The 19,930-nt window shown below is 37.2% G+C and overlaps 1 protein-coding gene across 5 annotated transcripts in view; it reads right to left on the minus strand.

Annotated features, from left to right (window-relative positions):
• Positions 1-19,930, minus strand: part of PRR16 (proline rich 16) — a 290,552-nt gene that overhangs the window by 100,875 nt on the left and 169,747 nt on the right. For 2 of the 5 annotated variants that reach the window (XM_061422980.1, XM_061422983.1), the window contains one exon: positions 7,816-9,210. In XM_061422980.1, the coding sequence (XP_061278964.1) occupies positions 8,455-9,210 (756 nt within the window). In that variant the 3' untranslated portion in view covers positions 7,816-8,454. Of the gene's footprint in view, positions 1-7,199; positions 7,304-7,815; positions 9,211-19,930 lie in introns of those variants that run through there. The other 3 variants (XR_009737490.1, XR_009737489.1, XM_061422982.1) reach the window with 3 other exon arrangements.

Genomic DNA, 19,930 nt, shown 5'->3' on the forward strand with positions numbered 1-19,930 from the left:
AGCAAAATACTTTCACATTCATTAAATCGTTAGGGCCTTATAACAACATGTTGTAAGGTATCCTTTAGAGGAGAAATACAAGGACTTCCCAGGTGGCTCACCATTAAGGAATCTGTCTGCCAATGAGGAAGAAAAAGATTCAATCCCTGTGTTGGGAAGATCCCCTGGAGTAGGAAATGGCAACCCACTCCAGTGTTCTTGCCTGGAGAGGAGCCTGGAGGACTGTAGTACATGGGGTCACAGAGAGTTGGACACGACTGAGCATACACACACATAGAAAAAAGTTTAGGAAATTGGGTGCTAGTGGAGGATGGTTAGTCTATCAGTATTACTCTGGTAGAAATAATACTTGTGGTATCAGGCAATTTGGGGAACAAGTACCTCATGAAGGTATAAACAAAATAAGGCAGAGGAAATGCACATCAGGAAAGAGACATGAGCTGGAAAATAGTGGGAATTTGAGCAAATAAAGCAGAAGAATGATGGAACTTTGTATGTAACTCACTCTGTCAGCAGAGCTTTCATCCTATGCAAATACTATAATGGAATTTAAACCAAGACATAAAGTAAACAGTAATTAGCTATGCTGCCATACATAATTTACTTAGCACCAACCTAGAGGAAGAGTTTGGGACATGTTTCTGATGTATGCAAAGAATAAGGTGGAATGGTTTGGTGATTTTTGTCTGCTCAATTGTGCTACAGGGTACAGACTTCTTGAATCCTAAAACTGCCTACCCGTGTTGCTTCATCCATTTTTACCTTTCAGCACTGCTGTCTGAGAAGAATGGAAGCTTACGGTTCTGATGCCATAGACATTCACTTGGGGTTCGAGAAATTGCAGCATCCTTCTGCTGATCTTAATCTTCTTGCCTCTTAATTTGTAGAGGACTGGGTGAGCCCAGAGTACACACAGGCAAGTGGATAGTGACTCAAGAACTCTGTGCTGTGTTTAGTGGCTCAGTCATGTCCGCCTCTGTGTGACCCTATGGACTATAGCCCACCAGGCTCCTCTGTCCATGGAATTCTCCAGGCAAGAATACTAGAGTGGGTTGCCTATTAGGTAGAAAATAACACAGTTAATCTTCATTTGAAAGCCAGTTTCAGACCTAGTTAAGCAATTTGACCAAGAACACATGGGAAATAGGAAAATTGAACCTCAAATCTAGATCTTCTGGTTTCAAATTTACATTTTTATCCTATAAATTAACATTATAAACATGACATAAGTTACATTATCTATGACAAATTTCTGTAGTAGAATGTCATATTTTTTTTTACTAGTTGGGGTAAATAAGTTGTCAAAGGTTGATCTATCGTTATGAGGATAGCTATTCATATAGTATCCTAATATACTGAAAAATTCTTCATTCAAAAATTGCACTCCTCAAATGTTTAAATAAAACATATATGTTGGTGAATAATCTCAGAATTCAATTATGGTAGCTAGTCAGTCAGTTCAGTCGCTCAGTCGTGTCCGACTCTTTGCAACCCCATGAATTGCAGCATGCCAGGCCTCCCTGTCCATCACCAACTCCCGGAGTTCACCCAAACTCACATCCATCAAGTTGGTGATGCCATCCAGCCATCTCATCCTCTGTCGTCCCCTTCTTCTCCTGCCCCCAATCCCTCCCAGCATCAGAGTCTTTTCCAATGAGTCAACTCTTCACATGAGGTGGCCAAAGTACTGGAGTTTCAGCTTTAGCATCATTCCTTCCAAAGAACACCCAGGACTGATCTTTAGAATGGACTGCTAAGGTTGAGATAAAATCTACCTGTCATCTTCATAAATGCTGTCAATTTCCTCCACTAAATTTTTAGCAAGGCTGTTAGAGTCACATCTTTTCTCTCCTTTGTTTAAACTGACATGGCATTGTAACTTATGGTGAGATTAAACAAATGTCAAGTAATATGAAAAGGAAAGAAAAGGAAGTCTGTAATATATTCACATTATACACATGCCAAAAAATTACTCCTTTGGAAACCATGGTTGAAATGACTGGTACTCACCCACATGTGGATATCCTTTCCTTTCTTGAGGATATGGGGATGACAGAAAGGGCTACATGACTAGTTTTGGCCAATGACACAAACAAGGACTGAGGAAAAGGAACAGCTAAGATTCTGCAGTCTCCTCTTCTTAGGTCGTGGTGATTTTGGAAGAGGACGCATGGCCAGGTGCTGGAGACACATTCAACCCAGCCTGAATCACTGAATGGCCACCTGAGGTACACCTGCCCTAGAGAGTCTGAGGGAATCAGGGTAAACTTGGAGTAGACGAGAAACAGCTCAATGCTTCTGTGATACCAGTTGTTTGCTACCACAGCATGCACTCGTCTATCTTGGCTTATGTTTTTACTTTCTATCTGCCAGCATCTTTCAAGTAAGTTTCACTTAAATGTCTGTAAGCTTTATAGATGACCTATGCACAGTACAGGGGCTGTGCTTTGAGCAGTCCTGAGAAGGGGTGAACAATGTGGGCTGTGGAAGCTGACTTCCTGCCTTACAATCCTGCTGTGACCACCGCCTGGCTTTATGACCTTGAACAGCAGTGGCACAGTTTCCTCATTTGTACAATGTAGATAATAATACAGTGTCTAAGACATGGCATTTTTAGGAGGGAAAAATGATATTATGAGGGAAAAATAACACAAAAACACACAGAAGAATGACCCAAGGCAAACCATTGATAAGGGCTAGATAGCATGTATTGTCAACATCAACTCTAACCTACCCAAGGGCACACGATGTTTTATTTAGCTGACCCCAAATTCCCTTTGGTGGTTAGGATAATTGACAACTACATCATCAAATAGTTGAAAAAACCTATCTATAGTCTAATAACAAAAGGATGGAAATGCTTTTATTAGAGCTCTAATGCACTGGTTCTTTAGATAGATCCACAGAGTGGATCTATTAGCTGTCAAGGTCAATGTTAAACAGATGAAACTCCTAAATGAAATACCAGTAATGGAAGTGACACAGGTAGTGTCAAACGGTATTACTACTATAAAATCAGAACTTGTTAGGGGAAAAATAATCCAGAATAATAGACAGCCTTTGAACTTAAGATAAAAAACCAGAAAGGTAACGCCTCTGGTATAACACATGAGAAAATGAAGCTTGAATTATTCAACAGCTCATTCATTTTGATGGTAGGGAAATTGCCTGAAATCCCTTTCACATTCTGCAAAGATCAAACATATTAGGAATGTCAAAATAATATTAGACATCCCCTTTCAAGAGTCAAAATAACTCCTCAGAACAAAGGAAAAAAAGGGCAAAGTTCAGGGCTCTAAAGAACACAATTAAATGCTGATATTGTGGGGAAAAAAACATGGAAGTCCTGCTGGTACTATTAATAAAATGCCAGCCAGTCATTTACTAAGGGGTCAGTTTTGACAAAGCACTGAAACTGAGGTTCTGGATTTCTTCACTTTTAAATCAGGTTAATAATTTCTATTTTATACATTCATATGAGAATTAGAAAAAACTAATGTATGTAAAGTTTCAGAAAACATTAAAAATATTAGTTTACCCATCTTTGATCAGTCTGGAAGTCAGAAGTCATAAGCAAAGTTTCCTATGTATTTTGCTTGGTCTTCACATAGTTCTATATCCCAGGTTGATCTAACTATGTTTTAAAGAGAATATTGTTTGCAGAGCTTCTTTATGTTCCACTCTGCTGCTGCTGCTGCTAAGTCACTTTAGTCGTGTCCGACTCTGTGTGACCCTGTAGACAGCAGCCCACCAGGCTCTCCCGTCCCTGGGATTCTCCAGGCAAGAACACTGGAGTGGGTTGCCATTTCCTTCTCCAGTGCATGAAAGTGAAAAGTGAAAGTGAAGTTGCTCAGTTGTGTCTGACTCTTAGCGACACCATGGACTGCAGCCTACCAGGCTCTTCCATGCCAATGCCTTCTCTCCTCTAGGTTTATCCAAAAGGACCGGAATGATAAATCCAAGTGCTTCCAATGAAATAACACCCTTCTTAAGGGATGCTCCACTAAAATGCAGCTAATTGCAGTTTTATGGGCTCCTCTGGTGGCTCAGTGGTAAAAAAATCCACCTGCCAATGCAGGAGATGCAAGCTTGATCCCTGGGTTGGGAAGATCCTCTGGAGAAGGAAATGGCAATCCACTCCAGTATTCTTGCCTGGGAAATTCTGTGGATAGAGTATGGTCAGCTACAGTCCATGGGGTCACAAAAGAGTCAGACATGACTTAGCGACTAAACAGTAACAATGCAGTTTTATGTTCAACACTGCTGCTTGCCCAAATGGCAGTATCACACCTATCATTATTTCAGAATCAGGCAACTTACACAATTCTAAAATCGTGAAAGGTTTAGTCTAAAAATTTGAATACAGTGTCACAGTTCCATATGTACTCAAAAAATGTCTGTGATTTTGCAACAGTATCTAGTAAACGTCAGATTCTGTGTACTTTACTTAATTACGTGATATGGAATTTTATTGCTCATAAAGCATTTCCTCACTTAGAAAACATCACTAGGTACAAATATACAACAATGAAATCTTTTGCTACAAATTTGAGTGTACATTACAGCATGTGAAACTGGGGAAAGACCAGAGAAACGGGAAAGAAACCCGAACCAGGACAAATACAAGACATTGCATTATTGCCTATATTCCATGGGAAAAAATTCAGTCAAGGCAGTGATTCAAGACTTGATTACATCATTCCCAGAGCAATTACATGTGGAACTACTCAGCCTTTTCTTCACGGAGCATCCAAGAGCTATAATTAGAACATGCAGATAAAACGTCCTGCAGAGTTTCAGAGACTGTGTAGCTGCTGTTTTTGGTGATGTTAAAAGCAACTACTGATTTGTCTAAAGAAAGCCATATAATGTACAGTGCCTTATTCCTTTATTCTTTAAGCAGTTAGATGCAGGCATAATTCAAACCCAAGATTTTTCAGGTTAATTAAATCACTTCAGTTAATGGCAGACATTTTTTTCATAGACTATTATTAAACTAATAAGAGGAGGTATGAATATAATCAGACTGAAGAGTGGGGAATTTCTTTTCTTCCATGCCCTGTATTTTTTAGCAGGTATTTTATATTTAGCTTAAGCATGGCCTAAAAAAATCAGTTTTATTTCCTTTTATAACTCCTATAACTACTGAGAGATGGAAGAGAACTTTGGTCAACTTTCTTTTCTTTTCACCACTTAGCAGTGGAGATACAATAACCTCTCATCACAAAAATGGGACCATCTGTGTTTAAACTAACAAGACAAAATTTTTCCTTGTTGTTCAGTTGCTAAGCTGTATGTGCATGGACTGCAGCATGCCAGGCTTCCCTGTCTTTCACCATGTCCCAGAGTTTGCTCAAATTCATGCCTATTGAGTCAGTGATGCTATCTAACCATCTCACCACCTCAGCCTCTGCCTATTTTTCTTATTCCAATTTAATTAATGGATACAGGTTTTTGAGCCATATGTTCTACCTTTCACTATAAAGAGATGCGGTCATAAGCAGTACTACCACTTTTATTTTGTAGAAACATTATCTTCCAAAGGAATATGGAGGTCAGCTTTTTGGTATACTACTCCATGGAGTAGAATAAAAGAGTTAAAATCATGATGTGAAAAAAGACCATGCTCTTAAAGATTTGGGAAAAAAAAAATCCTGCTTTGGTATATTAAGGAAGAAAAAATATAGACCATGTTTTACGATGATTTAATAAATGACATGCAGAACTTGCATTTCAGAATTTAAATTTCAAAAGCAAGAGTTGGCTGATTACAAAAACTGCACTGCCACTTACGACACTTTAATTGCAAGTTTCCAGGCAAATATTATGACACTCTATGTTAATTACTTTCCATGTTTTACAAGTTTATATATATTTAGAGGCATGACTAAGTTCCAGTGAATGTTAAAAAATTATTGGGCAAAAAACCCCTATTGGCCCAATATATTCTATTCTATACATTAGTGAAAAAAATAAAATAAAAAGGAACATATGGAACAAAAAACTAAAAAGAATGCCCAACACTTGCTGTAATCTACCATTTAATGTTGACTAAGTGATAGACTGTAATAAGAGAAGAAGGTCAGCAACTGTAACTGTCTTAACGCTGAGGCTGAACGCAGCTTTACAGGCCAGTAACTTATAAATGTGTTAAATAAAAACAGGAGTTGTGGTTTTGGCATATGTCACTAATCAAACACAAAAAGATGATCTTTTATGAGGTAGCTTTGTCTAAAATTTGAGGAAGAGAGATGGCTTTGAACTTCAGAGACTGTGTCTAAGCATCTGGCTCAAATATCCTTAACCAGCAAGCTTAAATCATCCAGCTTATTCAACTTGCTTTAGTGCAAATGAGTTATCTGCTCCATGGATGATATGTGACTGTTAGTAAGATCAATTTTGAGGTCCAGGTTGGTTCCAAGACATCACAAGGTTCAAAGTCTCAAACTATAATTATTAGGTCACAGTAATTGGCTGTGGAAGAAAGAGGGCCTGAAGAGAGAAAAGAGCAAGTCTTCTACTACTGTAATATAAAAAGGCCTATCACCAGATGGACATTTGAAAGGATGTAAATATTTAAATCTAGAAAGGTGATAAAATCCTGGGTTTACTTATAACAAGCCTAAATGAACACATTAAAACATTAAGAATATATGTGTAATTCTGATATTCAATAAGTCAATTATTTGTTTACCTGGCACACATTTATTAAACATACGGATCATACAGTTAATACACTTTACATTCTGGTCTTTGATTATTGGTCTTGTGTTCTGTAAGTTTCTGAAAAGTTGGATTTATTCTGCTTGCATTATCTTCATGTCCAACACACACACAACAAAAATCATGCAGAGTAAATTTTCAACATGATATCTCTATTTTTTTTTCCTTATTTCATTGTTCCTTTAAAAAATAAACATTTTCTTTAGGAAATTATGCTTAAAATATATTATCACTTTAAATAGGAAGTTGTTCAAAAATAGTATTCCAAATTATTATGATATAACTTGAAAAAGGCAACAAAGAAATATGATTGAAGAGTACCTCTCTGCAGCAGCAAAAATTAAAGTTTTGAGATCAAAACCCAAATATTCAAAAGTATTACAGTATTCTTTTTTAAGTTGCATAATAATCAAATCTCCACTAAAGACTCCCTCTACTCCTGCCACTTTATGGACACATTTTGCCCAGGCACTTACCTTTCATCATGATTCTAAGGGAGTAAACCCATTTCTCACTCCAGGGCAAATCACACTATCAGTCCAAATCATGGTAGTTAAGAATTGGGTAAGTATCACCTAAGCTGACAAATTAAAGAGAAGCACATTTATTGGATATTAGAAGGAAAGGATTTCCTCTCTCCCTTCTGTAGAATAACAAAGAACCCTGGCATATTTCACCTCTGAGGGGAATCAGCTTAAGGCAAATGCTAAAAACATCCTGTTCCGGAAACATCTGTATTTTCCCGTATGATTCTCCTATAAAAGAGGGACGCCCTCAGGGAGGCAGAGAGCCTGATGATGCAGGAGGTGAGTCATCCCACTGCTTCAGTGAGCTGGTTTATGGAGCGTCCGGGAGGCATGCTGAGAGTGAGGGGGACCTTCAAGGGCTGGCATGCACTAGATCATCCTTGAGGTGCCAAAATGGAAGCACACCATATGAAAATGTGTACAGTCCTATTCAGTACCTGGATTATGATATTTAATTTGAAACATTCTGACTTATACTCACAGTGATCTCCAAACTCTGTCAGAGTTGCTATCCATTTTGATGTAAATTACCATGTTAATTACCATTGAGTGAACCACTGCTTCATTTGAATTCCGAGGAACATTTGGTTTTGTCATTATTTACCGTTGTTTATTGACATATATTTCCACAGACCAAATCTTTCATTACATATATAGGTGGACATAGGATCATAATTGTATAGCATAGAAAATAAACCTTCTTGTATCATCCTCAGCATTTAATTATGCAAAACTAGTGACAAACATCTTTAGAAAAAAATAATAAAATAGTCCTTCAGTATTAAAATTTCTTATTAAAAAGCATGACATTGAAGTTAAGAGTATGGCATGTTATTAATGCATAGATGAGTCAGGCATGAATAAAATGAATCTAATCCCATCTCTTATAGTAAATCAAAATCTTTGACATCTACAGTTTGTAATGGGTTAACTGTAAAAAAATGATATATTCAGTTTTTTCAATATTCTGTGGTTTCTGATCATGTAACTTTTTAAACAATGAATACTCAGGATATAAACAACGTACTGCATACTTACCAGGTGATTTTTATGTCACTCTGCTGAATGCAGGATAAATATATTTGGGCTTTTTATTGCTTGAGTAGAAAGTGCTCATTACTTATTATTTTATGTTTATAATATAGAAAAATTTTAAAAAAACACAAAAAAAACAACAAAAAAAAATGCTTTTAAATGGCATACATCACACTGTTGTAGTGGTAGACTTCCTCAAAATCGTCTTCTGTGGTTTTGGTGCAATGGGAGGAGGCACAGTTGCAGGTCTGAGGGGCGGGAAGCTGTTACTGTGGCTTATTCCCAGCCCCCCATTTTCTAGTGGAAAAGGAGGGAGATGAGGGGGAAGTGGGTGGGGAGGGCCTTGGGGAGGAAGCTTTCCCGGTGGGTGGACGGGTTCACTGTGTAAGTGGACCTCCCTGTTCTTTACGTGATACCTGGTGTCACAGTCAGGACAATAGCCATGGTACTGGACTTTTTCATTAAACCTTACTCGTTCCCGAGGCCCAGCTTGGGGGCACCTGTCTTTTTCGGGTCTGTGCATCAGAGGCTGCCCGGGAGCCTTGTCCAAGTTACTGCTGGGTTTGCAGTAGATATCTCCATTGGGGATTTTGGTTGGTGCCCCAGGGAAGCCTCCATTTCGCAGAAGGGTGCCGTTGGTCTTTACCGGATTGACAGTGGGCACCACTCGCTGGGAGTCTTCACACTTCACGGGTGTCAACCGTGGAGGAGGCGCTGGAGGGTTTGGCTTTCTCAGGACCGTGAGGATAGCAGATGGGTGGGCTGGGGGCTTAATGAGGGGGGCATTGGCCTGCACTTTGATCTTCTCTATGCTGGAGGCTGTTGTCCCGCTTGAGCTACTATTCAGGGTGTCCGTTTTGGAACTGTCAGTCATCTCATCCTCCAGCTGTAGGTCAGAGGTCAGGGTATCGATCTGGTCAACCACCTGGTAAAAAGGACAAGGTAATCATGTTGAATAACGACCCGAAGCAAAATATACCACAAATGTCTTCCTATTTCATAATCAGATATGGGAACAGGGACTAATACTGAATGGTGAATTCCATTGTTCTTAAGTTTTCATTCAACAAATTTAGAGTATCTACCAGAAGAGCACAAACTATTTGATAACATAATGATTTCACATGTCTAGAATATGTTATTTATGTATATGTTCTATCCCTGACTCTGCTGTATCCAAAGATAAAATCTAATACAGAAATGTAACTGATTTTTAAAACTGATTTACAATGTTAGGTTCAGGTATACAACAAAGTGACTTGATATTTTTATAGGTTACCCTTTATTTAAATGTATTATAAAATATTGGCTATATCCCCTGTGTTGTACAGTATACCCTTGTAGCTTATTTATTTTATATGTAGTAGTTGGTGCCTCTTAATCACTTACTCCTATTTTCCCCTCCCCTCCCCTTCTCCCCACTGGTTATTAAACTGATTTTAAACAGAGGAGGGGGCTTTCCTTCTGACTTACCCTGTAGAAAGCATAGGAGAACATTAATCTCATGCTAAAATGAAACAAAGCCTGATAATCTGCAAAAATCAAAACTTTTCTAGAGATTATCAGAGAACTGAGATCACAAAGTAACCAAATAAACTGAACTGTAAAGAGCTCCAAACCCTGTGAGGGTAGACAGGACACACAGACTGTTCCATCTTTGGCCAATCACAGGGAAAAGATGTAGTATACAAAAGTGAGTAAAGAAAACAGCCAAGACATTAAAGAGCAATTAAAGGCAGGATGTGCTATCATGACAAGGTAGAAACTTGAGGACCCCAGACACAACGTAGCCTGTTCTCACTTGGTGCCCCTTTTTCCATAGGCTTCTCTGAGGGCAGGCAGAGACTGCAAAGAGTCCCTCCTGGGCACAAAAACTCACCCATTTCCCAGACCTTTCTTATACAACAGAAGCCTTCAGCACTAGGGGGATGGCAAGAAGTCCTCTAAACTCTAAGACATAGGCAATGATCTGCTGCTTCTAGGCTGGAAGAAAGAGCTGTCTATGTCCTTGGTGAAGGAGGTGAAACATTCTCTTGTATCCAGGAATCTACACTACTTTTGTCTGCTACCACTTGGGGGAAGGATCCAACTCATAGCTGCTCAGTATATGCCAAAGACACAAGACAGAATCAGGAAGTCAAGTAAGACTGCAGGCCCATCACACCACAATGCAGGATCAACCCCGAGTGTAAGAGAGTGCTTGTGAAGACATGGAGTTCTAGGCCATGCCTTTCTAAGGCAAGTTGGGCAGAGCCAGCGGAGAGCCATGGAGTTAAGGAATCCAGCACCTCCTACGACCGGCCAGCTTAGAATTTAAATTTGTTTTATTTATTTAATATAGTAATAATAAATATATCATGTTACTATGTATTTAAAACTGAGAAATTTAAACACTTTTACATATTTTATTTTAGAAATAATCAGTCCATTACATGTTAGCATAAATAACATTTTCATGCAAAATGATTATATTTTCCAAAACAGGCAAACGTTTAGTGGGAAGAAAGGCACTGTTTAATATTTTTGCAAATCTCTTTGATATCTGACTTCATTAAAAATAACTTGAATTTAAAAAAAAAAAAAAAAAAAACTTCGCCGTTAAGTCATGGTCTGGGATAGTCCCTGGGAAACATAGTCTCGGCTCAAATGCTCAATTTCAGACCCAGGAAGTTTGACCCTCTGTCATTTACACTCTCTGAAGTCACAGATCTTAGAGACCATTCTCACAGCTGCCATGTACTATTATGTTTAACTATGAAGGAAGCTATGGGTGACTTTAGAAATAATTTATTTTCAAATGGAATGAGTCCCTTCATCTCATGTTTCCATATGTAAGCTTTTTCCTCCTCTCTGACTCAGGCTGAAGTGTGTTCAACTGTGAAGTTAGCCCTTTGACACAAGATTGGGCTCAAAATGAAGACATCATAACCAACCAGAAGGTAGAGAGGACATGGAGAATCTACTTCTTCCACATGTGAGTCTTCTGTGATTGGTTAATACTAGTACCATGAGAGCTAGGCCTTCAATTTTAGCTCCTGAATCCACATTCACTTCTCTCCATCTTCCTTTCTTTGATCTCAGTCTGAGCCTTGCCTCCCCTCTCAGTTCTATAATCTCAGTGATCTTTTAAAACACTGAATTGTGTTTTTGTCATTCCCTGCTTAAAACTTTCAATACCTGCTCATTTCTTCTGTGATACATATCAATTTAACATGGTGTCCAGGGGCTTGCAAAGTCTCAGTGTTGTTCTGGTAATTGTTGAATAACTGGCTCTTAGGGATATGTGTGAATCCTGATTTAAAGAGTTTGCCAGTTTCCATGGTGTGGTCTCATGCCACGGTTAACTTCAAGTGAGTAAGGCAGCATCACTGAATGTAAGACTGGGAAGAAACATGTAAGTGTGTATCATTATAAATAGTTTCCACCGTACCAGTAGAATAGACATAAACTCAGGAGTACAAATACATATTAAAATGTAGTAAAATAATTAGGAATGACTAGAATTAGACAAAAAACTTTTCTTTTTAATGTAATGTATTTAATATAGGTTTGTATATTTCGATTTTCAATAACAGTTATTTCACAACTGGCTCACAAGATTTCTGAAAATAAAACAATTAGCCCTTTTTAGCCAGTATGAGACAGTACTCCTAATGACCTTCTATATGTTGTTGTATGTGTATGTGTATGTGTGTGTGTGTGTGTGTGTGTGTGTGTGTGTTAGCCATTCAGTCTTATCTGAGTCTTTGCAATCCCATGGACTATGGCCCACCAGGTTATTCTGTCCATGGAATTCTCCAGGCAAGAATACTGGAGTGGGCTGCCATTCCCTTCTTCAGGAGATCTTCTCCACCCAGGGATCAAACATGAGCCTCCGGAATTGCAGGCAGATTCTTTACCACTTGGGCATCAGTTGTTGTTGAATCACTAAGTTGTGTCCGACTCTTTGCAACCCCACAGACTAAAACATACCAGGGTTTCCCGTTTTTCACTATCTGCTGGAGTTTGCACAAACTCATGTCTATTGAGTCAGTCATGCCATTCAATCACCTCATCCTCTGTGCCCCCTCTCCTCTTGCCCTCAATCTTTATTAGCATCAGTATGTTTTCCAATGAGTTGGCTCTTCGCATCAGTTTGCCAAAGTATTAGAGCTTCAGTTTCAGCATCAGTCCTTCTGATGAATAGTCAGGGTTGATTTCCTTTAGAATTGACTGGTTTGATCTTCTTGCTGTCCAAGGGACTCTCAACAGTCTTCTCCAACACCACAGTTTGAAAGCATCAATTCTTTGACTCTCAGCCTTTTTTATGGTTCAACTCTTACACCATACATGACTACTGGAAAAACCATAGCTTTGGCTATATGGACCTTTGTTGGTAAAGTAATGTTTCTGTCTCTCTTTTTTTTTTATCTCTTCTTTTTAATTTGCTAAGTTTGTCATAGCTTTTCTTCCAAGGAGCAAGTGTCTTTTAATTTCATGGCTACAGTCACCATCTGCAGTGATTTTTCAGCCCAAGAAAATAAAATGTGTCACTGTTTCCACTTTTTCCCCATCTATTTGCCATGAAGTGATAGGAATGGATGTCATGACCTTAGGTTTTTGAATGTTGAATTTAAGCCAGCTTTTCACCTTCATCAAGAGGCTCCTTAGTTCCTCTTCACTTTCTGCCATTAGAGTGATTATCATCTGCACATTTGAGGTTGTTGATATTTCTCCCAGCAATCTTGATTCCAAATTATGATTTATTAAGCCCAGCATTTTTCATGATGTACTCTGCATATAGCTTTTAAATAAGCAGGGTGATAATATACAGCCTTGATGTACTCCTTTCCCAATTTGGAACCAGCCTGTTATTCTATGTCCAGATTTAACTGTTGTTTCTTGACCTGCATACAGATTTCTCAGGAGGCAGGTCAGGTGGTCTGGTATTCTCATCTCTTCAGGAATTTTCCAGTTTGTTGTGATCCACATAGTCAAAGGCTTTAGAGTAGTCAATGAATCAGAAGTAGATTTTTTTTTTTAATTCCCTTGCTTTTTCTATGATCCAATGGATGTTAGAGTTTGATCTCTGTTTCCTCTGCCTTTTCTAAATCGAACTTGTACATCTGGAAGTTCTTGGTTCACATACTGTTGAAGCCTGCCTTGGGGAATTTTTAGCATTACTTTGCTAGCATATGAAATGAGTGCAGTTGTATGGTAGTTTGAACATTCCTTAGCTTTGAGAACCCTCTATATTCAACTCAAATAATATTCCCTTTCTTTTCTCACACTTCTTGATATTCTTTTGGATCCTCATAATTGCCAGTCTGCTTCCCACCCTAAGGCATTTGAACATACTATTTTTTCTTGAAATGCTCTGACTTCTCCTCTTTGTCTAATTAACTCTTACTTTTTATAAAAATCTTAGCTCAGGAGTTAAACTTGTGAAGTACATTTTCCCCTCCTACTGCGATTTCCCTTATTGGTCTAGTTAATTTGTTAAATATTCACAAGAAAACATTTCTTTCATTTAAAGTTATCACATTTTTTTATATTATTTGTTTAGTAGTAGCTGAGCATTGGAATAATGTCTTCTCTCTAGATCTCAATCTCAGTGAGACTGAGGACCTTGTTGGTTTTACTCTTGTGAATGTGTATACCATTCACAAATATGTGAATGGTATACAAAAGGGACTCAACAAAACTTGTTGTATGAATTCATTGAGGTTGTTTCTTTGATTCAACTGTGAGCAAAAGCACTTCTTTTTCTATTTGATTTTTGAAGGTGTTACTTTAAAATTCATAATCACTGAATTCTAGAATCAAATCAGGGGAAAATGACTTAGCTATAAGTGACACACAGAGTTCAGTTCAGTTACTCAGTCATGTCTGACTCTTTGCAACCCCCACGGACTGCAGTATGCCAGGCTTCCCTGTCCATCAAAAACTCCCAGAGTTTTCTCAAACTCATGTCCATTGAGTTGGTGATGCCATCCAACCATGTCATCCTCTGTCGTCCCCTTCTCCTCCCGCCTTCAATCTTTCCCAGCATCAGGGTCTTTTCCAATGAGTCAGTTCTTCGCAGCAGGTAGCCAAAGTATTGGAGTTTCAGCTTCAGCATTATTCCTTCCAATGAATATTCAGGATTGATTTCCTTTAGGATGGACTGGTTGCATCTCCTTGCAGTCCAAGGGACTCTCAAGAGTCTTTTCCAACACTACAGTTCAAAAGCATAAATTCTTTGGCCCTCAGCCTTATTTATAGTCCAACTCTCATATCCATACATGACTACTGGAAAAACCATAGCTTTGATTAGATGGACCTTTGTTGGCAAAGTAATGTCTCTGCTTTTTAAATGATGCACAGAGTAGGTATCACATTCTCTAGCTCTTGGCCAGATATCATAGAAATTCAAGTGAAGGACACCTAAATATCATGATAGATAGATGAACATCTTGGCTCATGTGTGCTGTGTACTGTTTAACCCAGAGTGGTTACCTACCTAAGCCTTTTTTTTTAATCTTCAGCAAAGGAGAGAAAGCTAGTCTACTGTGAGGAAAGTGAAAATGATTTTCAGAGATAAATACACTGCCTGGGGCCCTAATGGTTCAGTAGTTCCTGACTGGTTTTGGTCTGTACAGTGCTATTTCCCAAATGCCTAAAAATGCTAATAGAATAACAACAAAAAAAACCAGAAACAAGCAAAATAATGCCCCCATGGAACAGGATATCTAGTGGAATGGCCTGACATCAATGAGGTTCTCAAACACGTAACTGTAAAAGCACAAATGCCCCAGGTGCTTTGAAAGATAAATACAAGCTATTATAAGACGACATAAAACCATGTGAGAAGGTGGGTGAAGCATTCCTGAAGGAAGAGTTACAGTGAACTGGTAGAACAGAAGTGATTCTAGAAGTCCATTTAGGGAAGAGCCTTTCAAGGTACTTGGATAGAAGAGAACCCCTGAGTGTGAGCAATTTAGAGAGGACTCTTGGCTGAAGGGCACTTTGAGAGACAAGGCTGGAGAGTTGGATAGCAGCTACGCTGTGAGAGTCCTAGTTATGTTGTGATAAAGGACTACATATTTTTTAAAGGATTTCGGAAGTGGGGTTTCAGAAGTGAGAGAAGCAATATTCAAAGAGACAATGAATTCAGTTTTTCAGAACTAATTAAAGAAGTATGCAGAGTCTCAAGCAGGAAAGCATAAGCAAACACACAACCAGAGATACTACAGTGAAAATACAGAACATTAGGAAGTAATGATTAAAGTTTTACAACCACAAAATAAAACACCAACTATTTACACAATAACAAAATTTAGACTGACAGGAGATTTTCACACAAGCAATGGAAGCCTCAGTAAAATTTAGAAATATGTTTCCTACTGAAAGAAAGAAATTGGATATGGAATATAGTGTAACTTTTCTGTAAAAGTGAGAGCGAAATAGACATTATCCATCAGAGATGAAAAATAATGAGTGAAATAAAATTGAAAGCTCATGTACACACACACACACTCAAACAATGGGATAAAAGTTATAAAGAAGTCATTCACATAAGGTAAGCTCCAAATTTTCAAAAATCATACCCTCAGTCTCATGAGTAATCAAGCTAGTGCAAACTGAAGAAAAATGAGAAAGTATTTATTTTCTTCTGAGTAGTTTAGGAAAAATGAACCAGTCTGATGGTTCTACTTGATGATGAGGTGAATCGATGGGAACTTTGTATATTGCCAGTGGAAATGTAATTCAGTGCATTGGGAAACTTTTTGACAATGTCTTATAAATTGGATAAGGTTCATACTCTATGGTATAGGTCTTCTAGGAACAAAGTCTGGACTATTCTGGAGAAATTCTAAGAGATGTGCACAGGCTTGAAAAAGCACAAGGATAGTTCTTGTATTTTTTTTTTTTTCCTTTTTTGGTTTGTTTTGCCATTGCAAAAAATTGGAAGCAACCTAAATACCTGTTAGTAAGTGATAAGGTAAGTAAATATAAACTAGTTCAAATGAAGTAACTATAGCTATACATATCAACAGTGATAAATCTCAAAAACTTTCAGTTGAGCACAAAAATGTTAAAAAAAAATCCACTAAAAGTATAATATATACTGTTTATATGTAGAAACACAGATATTTTAGTTTATACAATATGAAATAATTGATATACATTAAGTTTAGGCAAGAAGGGAGAGGAAAGACTGTCAGGAGACATCAGCTACATAGATGAAATATTTTCTGTTAAAACTTCACATAAAGTAATTATGATAAAGTGTTAACATTTGTTAAGTTCAGGTTATATTTGATATAGTATTTATTTTATGTCATGTGTAAAGTCTTTTATAATTGAAGATAAAATAAATATATATCACTACTTAAATAAATTTAGAAAGAAATAGAAGTATTTCTCATAGCTGCCATGTGGAGAACACATTGAAGGCTGCTGAAGTTTATTTAGTTGGGGAGTTAGAGGATATTGCAGCCAAGTGAAAGATGAATAAATTAACCCGACAAGGAATACACTGTATCCTTATAATTACACTTCTACGTTTTGCTAACAGAATTTCAAAGTATCATATTGCAACTAAAGGAATTATAACCACAGGCATGATGGAATTAAGGGGAAAACAAAATAAAAGATAGGAGGACTAGAGAGACATGGTGCAGATATATAGAGGTGAGAAGGCAGCATGACATCAATCAAAAATATAAGAACATCCACACCTAAACATCAGGAGCAAAGGAGAAACGCGTATCTCGAACTTGAAACTGAGTCATCTGTCCAAGTGCAATCTATTTATGGGAGTGAAACAGCAAGACTTAAAGAAAGGATAATGCATTCAGTGATCTCAGGAAGTTTTCTTTCTTGTTGGAAAATAAATATGAAGGTTATAAACTTGCTTAAAGATTCTTACTAAAAATTGAACCATTTTTTGAGACAGAAGGCAGTATATGCTTTTGAAGGTATTTGTGTCAATTTATACCCTTTTCTCTGAAAGTAAATAAGATTTAAAAATAACAATAATCATAATTCATCATCAAGCCTGATCAACAGAAAATAAGCTAAAACTATAATGCAATTTTTCTTCTTTTTATGTGGGGTCAGTTGGGTTTGACAAATATTTATTGTACAAATAGTATTAATCTGTTACTATATAAGACACTGAGGATTAAGAAATGAGGCTTCTAGTTTAATAGATACTGATCATATGTACTTAGTGCCTTCCTTTGCAAATCATATTCAAATGAGAGTAAAGAAATAAAAGCAGTAATAAATTCAGAAAATCTTCTCACACTGTGGTCTAAGTGTGATCAGAGATTTTTATAAGTACATGAAAGTGAAAGTGTTAGTCACTCAGTCATGTCCAACTCTTTGTGATCCCATGGACTGTAGCCCGCCAGGCTCCTCTGTCCATGGGATTCTCCCAACAAGAATACTGGAGTGGACTGCTATTCCCTTCTCCAGGGATCTTCTCAATCCAGGGACTGAACCTGGGTCTCCCGCGTTGCAGGCAGGTTCTTTACTATCTGAGCCACCAGGGAAGCTCGTATGAATACTTGAGTGAATTAATAAAAAGGTGGTAAAAGCACTGATGGAGTCCCAGAAGGATTCCAAACTTGAAAATGAGATGGAGAGACAGTAGGCACGAGAGATAATGCAAAACTCAGGGTGTGAAATTGCTGAGTGACTCTCTTTCACAATGGAAAATAGTTTGTATCAGATGGTGCCACAAGACTGGCAATGTGCTAACAGCTTACATCCCAAGACAAACTGGAATTCTTGCTGTAAGGAGACTGAACAATGTCTCTGGATAAGAAGGCCCTAAATGTGGTTGGTAGCATCTCAAAACAAAGCTCTTCTCCCCTATTTTTATTACAATAATAATATTAAGTTTTTCCATTGGGAAGGTGATAGAAATGGGGCAAGAGCAGCTAGCCTGTCTTCTAAAGTACTGCATGCCATCTGACATATTCACAATCTTCAGTCAGCATCCTGCCTTTTCCTGTATGTAGGAGAGGCTGATAAAACATCGTAATAATTCCAACATCACAAAATAGAAGGACTAAGATGAATGAACAGATCAATATTAAGATAAAGTGATAAAGTGACTGTTATTAGTTAATTAAGAGAACTTTGTAGTAATTTTAATGAATGTACTAGAAGAAGTTTGAGAAGATATTGCAGCTATAAAATAATACAATGTTATAAAAGAAGAGACATAAAATAAGACACATTTGAAGTATAAAACATAAATATAAATGTAAGAAAGAGATATTTTTAAGAAAATCTAAAAGAATCTAAGAAATATTCCTAATCATAAATCAAAAATATTTTTCCAAGGAAAATGTAAGAAAAGATTTAAAGGCATGGAACACAAGAAAATGAATCTTGCAGCTTCAACAACTGAGAAGTTCTAGTAAAAATGGGGAGAAAAAAGAAAAAAAAGTGGGATTGCAATAATTAAAAAAAAGAGGAAATTTCACAGTTCACAATACTAGGAACTTCAGATGGAAAGAGTCAATTGAGTGCTAATCAGGATGAATGAAAAAGAAAACAAAGTCAATAACTTACCAAATAAACACAGAAAACCCAGAAAGAGGTGATAATTAAATAATCATCACAGTGTCTTCTGGATGAGTGGAGGATGAAAGACATTTTACCAGTAACCTCCAAAGGTCTGCGGCAAAAATAATTTTAACCCTGATTCTATAGTAACTAAATCAACAATTTATTATAATGAAAAATTAAAATGTTTACGTATTAGGACAATTTACTTCTCTAGTGTCTGTGCTTTAAAAGTTAAGGATATTCTATAGCTCAGTAAAATGGAATCCAAGAAAGGAGGAAAGCACAGGATGCAAGAAGCATAATTAACACAGAAGTGTGAAAACAAATTTAAAAAATTCAAGAATGATAACTATACTAGAGTCCCCAAAGTGACTATTCTAAGCTAAAACAGGAAATCAGAAGACTTCAAGAAAAAAATAATGAATTACATTCAATGGTCAAATAACTGGAAAGTTGTCAGCACATCAGTGATAGGGAAAAGAAAACTATTGCAGTGAGTGATGAGTATAATGTATGTAAAAAGAGAATCCATTTGAAACTTGAGCTCTCTTTTGAAAGGTTCAGGTTTAGAAATACAGGTGTAAATTTATTTCTTTGTGAGTTCATTAGCAGTGTTTCATTCTACTTTTATTATTGAGATGCTGGTTACTGAATGAAAGGAATTTTCCTTGTAAATATTTAACAAATATTTTGTGGCACCATCCAAAAAATGCATAAAGTTAGCTCCTTCACAGAGGATGCACATGGACATACATATTTTAGTAGGTTAATTTCTTTTTAAGTCAAATTGTTTTGTAGCCATGGAATGAACAGCATGTAGAAAGTCCAGGTCTAAATATAAAACTCTAGATATGATTTATCCAAAAATGTTAATGGGTCTTGGCAGCCTTAGAAAATTACACAAGTATCAGTTTATCACAAATAACAGTTTATGTTATTTAAAGCACTTGATCCAAATTTAGTAACTACAATTTGCAAAAACGAAGATGTTTAATTTGTTTAACTTATAATACAATAGTACCTGGTTTCATTTAAATCATTTCCTCATAGAACTGCAAGCATTTTTGAAGGGCTGTTGGAGGAAGTAGAAATCCCCC

The sequence above is a fragment of the Bos javanicus genome, chromosome 7 (assembly GCF_032452875.1).
Source record: "Bos javanicus breed banteng chromosome 7, ARS-OSU_banteng_1.0, whole genome shotgun sequence".
Taxonomy (NCBI): domain Eukaryota; kingdom Metazoa; phylum Chordata; class Mammalia; order Artiodactyla; family Bovidae; genus Bos; species Bos javanicus.